The sequence below is a fragment of the Monoraphidium neglectum genome (assembly GCF_000611645.1).
Source record: "Monoraphidium neglectum strain SAG 48.87 unplaced genomic scaffold scaffold04528, whole genome shotgun sequence".
Classification (NCBI taxonomy): domain Eukaryota; kingdom Viridiplantae; phylum Chlorophyta; class Chlorophyceae; order Sphaeropleales; family Selenastraceae; genus Monoraphidium; species Monoraphidium neglectum.
In genome coordinates this window covers 585-3,265 of record NW_014009101.1, presented here as the reverse complement: position 1 = coordinate 3,265, position 2,681 = coordinate 585, and the positions used below count along the sequence as shown (strand labels likewise).

At 72.7% G+C, this 2,681-nt stretch overlaps 1 protein-coding gene across 1 annotated transcript in view; it reads left to right on the top strand.

Annotated features, from left to right (window-relative positions):
* Positions 1 to 2,180, top strand: part of MNEG_14488 (hypothetical protein) — a gene marked incomplete at both ends in the record, with an annotated part of 3,488 nt that extends 1,308 nt beyond the window's left edge. The window contains one exon of the mRNA XM_014037040.1: positions 429 to 2,180. Within this exon, the coding sequence (XP_013892494.1) occupies positions 429 to 2,180 (1,752 nt within the window). The remainder of the gene's footprint in view (positions 1 to 428) is intronic.
* Between the last annotated feature and the right edge of the window lie 501 nt (positions 2,181 to 2,681).

The window sequence follows — 2,681 nt, the reverse complement described above, 5'->3', positions numbered from 1 at the left end:
CTGCAGGCACGACGCCGGTGCCCCCAGGGGTGGCGGCCGAGGCCGCCCCGCCGGCGGCTGCGGGGCCACCCAGCGGGCTCAGCAAGCAGACGCCGGAGCCCACGGCCCCTGCCCCGGCCGCGAACGGCGCCGGGGCCGGCGCGGCGGCGGGCGCGCCTGCTTTGCCGTCGCCGGGGCCGGACGCGGCGCCTGGGCTGGCGGTGCGGAGGCCGGCGAGGGTCCTGCCGAAGGCCACCAGCGCAGCAGCCGAGGAGGCGGCGGCGCCACAGGCCGCCACGCAGCCACCAGTGCAGCAGGTGAAGCTCGAGCCAGGTACTGAAGGTCGCGAGAAGCCGCAGCCGTCGCCGCAGCCGCAGGCACTGGGGGTCGCCGCCCGCCGGCCGGCCCCTGTCTCGGGGGCCGCCAGTGCTGGCGGCATGCTGGTGCAGCGGCGGCCAGCGCCCGTTGCGGCGGCGCTGGCGGCGGCGGCCGCAGGCAACGGGCTGGGCGGCGCGGGGCGCGGCGGGCGCGGCAGCAGCGACGGCAGCGGACGCAGCAGCGCAGACGGCAGCGGCGGGCGCGGCAGCGCGGACGGCGGCGCTGGCGGCGGCGCCCTGGGCGTGGGCCCAGGGCTGGTGCCGGGGCGCACCGTCACAACAGCCGGCTGCGGCGCCGCGCCCGCAACTGCGCGCACGGTGACGAGCAACGAGGCCACAGCAGCCGCCCCCAGGACAGGCGGCGGCGGCGCCGGCGTCATCCGCATCCCCGCGGCGATGCTTTTGCAGGTCGGTAACGGCGCCCGCGGCTCCCTCTTCGTCGCGCCTTCGGGCACAGGGGGCGGCAGCTTCCTCGTCGGCGCGCAGAAAGTCCTGCCCGGCATCCCGCTGCTCGGCAACAGCAGCCCGCAGCGGCAGCAGCATCCAGAAGGCGACCAGCAGCAGGCTGCCAGCCCCCCCGCGGTGGCTGCGCAGGGTGAGCAAGAGCAGGCCGTGCCGCCCGGCCAGGCGGCGGCGGCGACGCCCCTGGCCAAGCGGCCGAGCTACGGCCCTGTGCGCATCACGTGGGGGCGGCGGCGCAGCAAGGCGCAGGAGGCGAAAAAGCCGCGCTCAAAGGGCCAACAGAAGGCTGCTGTGGCGCCGACGTCCGCGGAGCCCGCCACACCGAGCGGCGCCGTCGGCCCGACGGTGGTGGCCGGCGCGCCAAGCGCGACCTTGCAGCCGGCGGCCGCAGGTCCGGGGCCGGCGCCGCCGTCCGCCGCCCCGGCAGCAGCGACAGCGGCGGCGGCGGCCGCGGCTCGCACGGCGACATCGCCCCGGCTGTCGGACCCGGTCGCCGCCGCCATCGCCGCGCTGCAGCAGCGCGCGGCGGCGGGCGCACCGCTCTCCGTGGCAGCGGCCGCGGCGCGGGCGGGCAAGGAGCAGGCGGCACCGGCTGGGCCTGTGTCGGGGGATAAGGGGGCGGGCACGGATAAGGCTGAGGCTGCGGTCGAGCAGCAGGGGGAGGTGCCTGCACCGGCGCTCGCGGTGCGGCGGCCTCAGAAGGTCGCGCGTGTGCCCGAGGCTGGGAAAGGGCCGTCATCCGCGCTGTCTGCGGCTGGGACGCAGGAGGAGCAGGGGCGGCAGCGGGATGAGGGGCGGCAGCAGCAAACGCAGCAGCAAGAGCAGCAGCAGCAGCAGCAGCAGCAGCAGCAGCAGCAGCAGCAGCAGCAGCAGCAGCAGCAGCAGGTCCAGCGGCCTGGAAAGCAGCAGCAGCAAGAGCGGCAGCAGCAGCAGCAGCAGCAGCAGCAGCAGCAGCAGCGGACAAGGGAGGAGCAGCAGCATCCGAAGCGCAAGGAAAAGCGGGGGGACAGTGCGGAGAGCGGGTACGCCAACGGCCCGCCCGGCGCAGGGCGCGCCGACCTGCTGGGCCTGCGCCGCTGGCTGGCGGCCGCGTGCCGCGACCCCCTGCGCGCCTCGTCCTTCGCGCTGCCGCAGCCGCACGCCTCGCGAGCTGGGCGCGCAGCCGACGCCCGCCTGGCCGCCAGCCCGGACGAGTGGCAGTTGCAGCTCGCTCGCGATAAGGACGCCGCTGCAGCTGAGGTCGCGGCGGCTGCCGCCGCGGCGGAGTTCGCGGCGGCGAAACGGCTCGCGGGGAAGGTGCGGCGGCCGGTGGCGCCGATGCGGCAGCAGCCAAAGCGCAGCCGGCCGCAGGGGTCCGGGTGACTGGCAGTGCGTGTTTGGTAACCGCGGCTGTTGTCTCATGCCTTATCCTACTGCATCATATGTTTGCAACTTCCATTGCCGTATACATCAAACTGTTGCTTTTTTTGGTAGCTGTTGTTGGGCGTGATTTCGCGCCCTGTAACACAGGCAGCGGTTTTGTTTGGTGCAAGGTATGGGCTGAGACTGAGGTACAGAGGCTACCAGTCACCAATGGCTCTGGTGGGTGTTGTATGATAAGGAAATGCGCACGAGCAGGGAGTCGAGCGGCGCGCTGAAGGTCAGGATGCACCATTCCCCAGACGCTCTGCAGGGGTCCAATGCTGGTGATGCTGTCTTGGTGCAAAATTGCCTGGCGTTTGAATCTGCCAGTTCTAGGGCGCGGTTGCTGGCGACTAGATACAATCGTACAAATGCACTAATGTTTTACTTGATTGCATTTGTTGATTCAAGCCTGGATCGCGCGCCATGATCACTTTCAGCAAAGAACCAAGATAGCCGCGT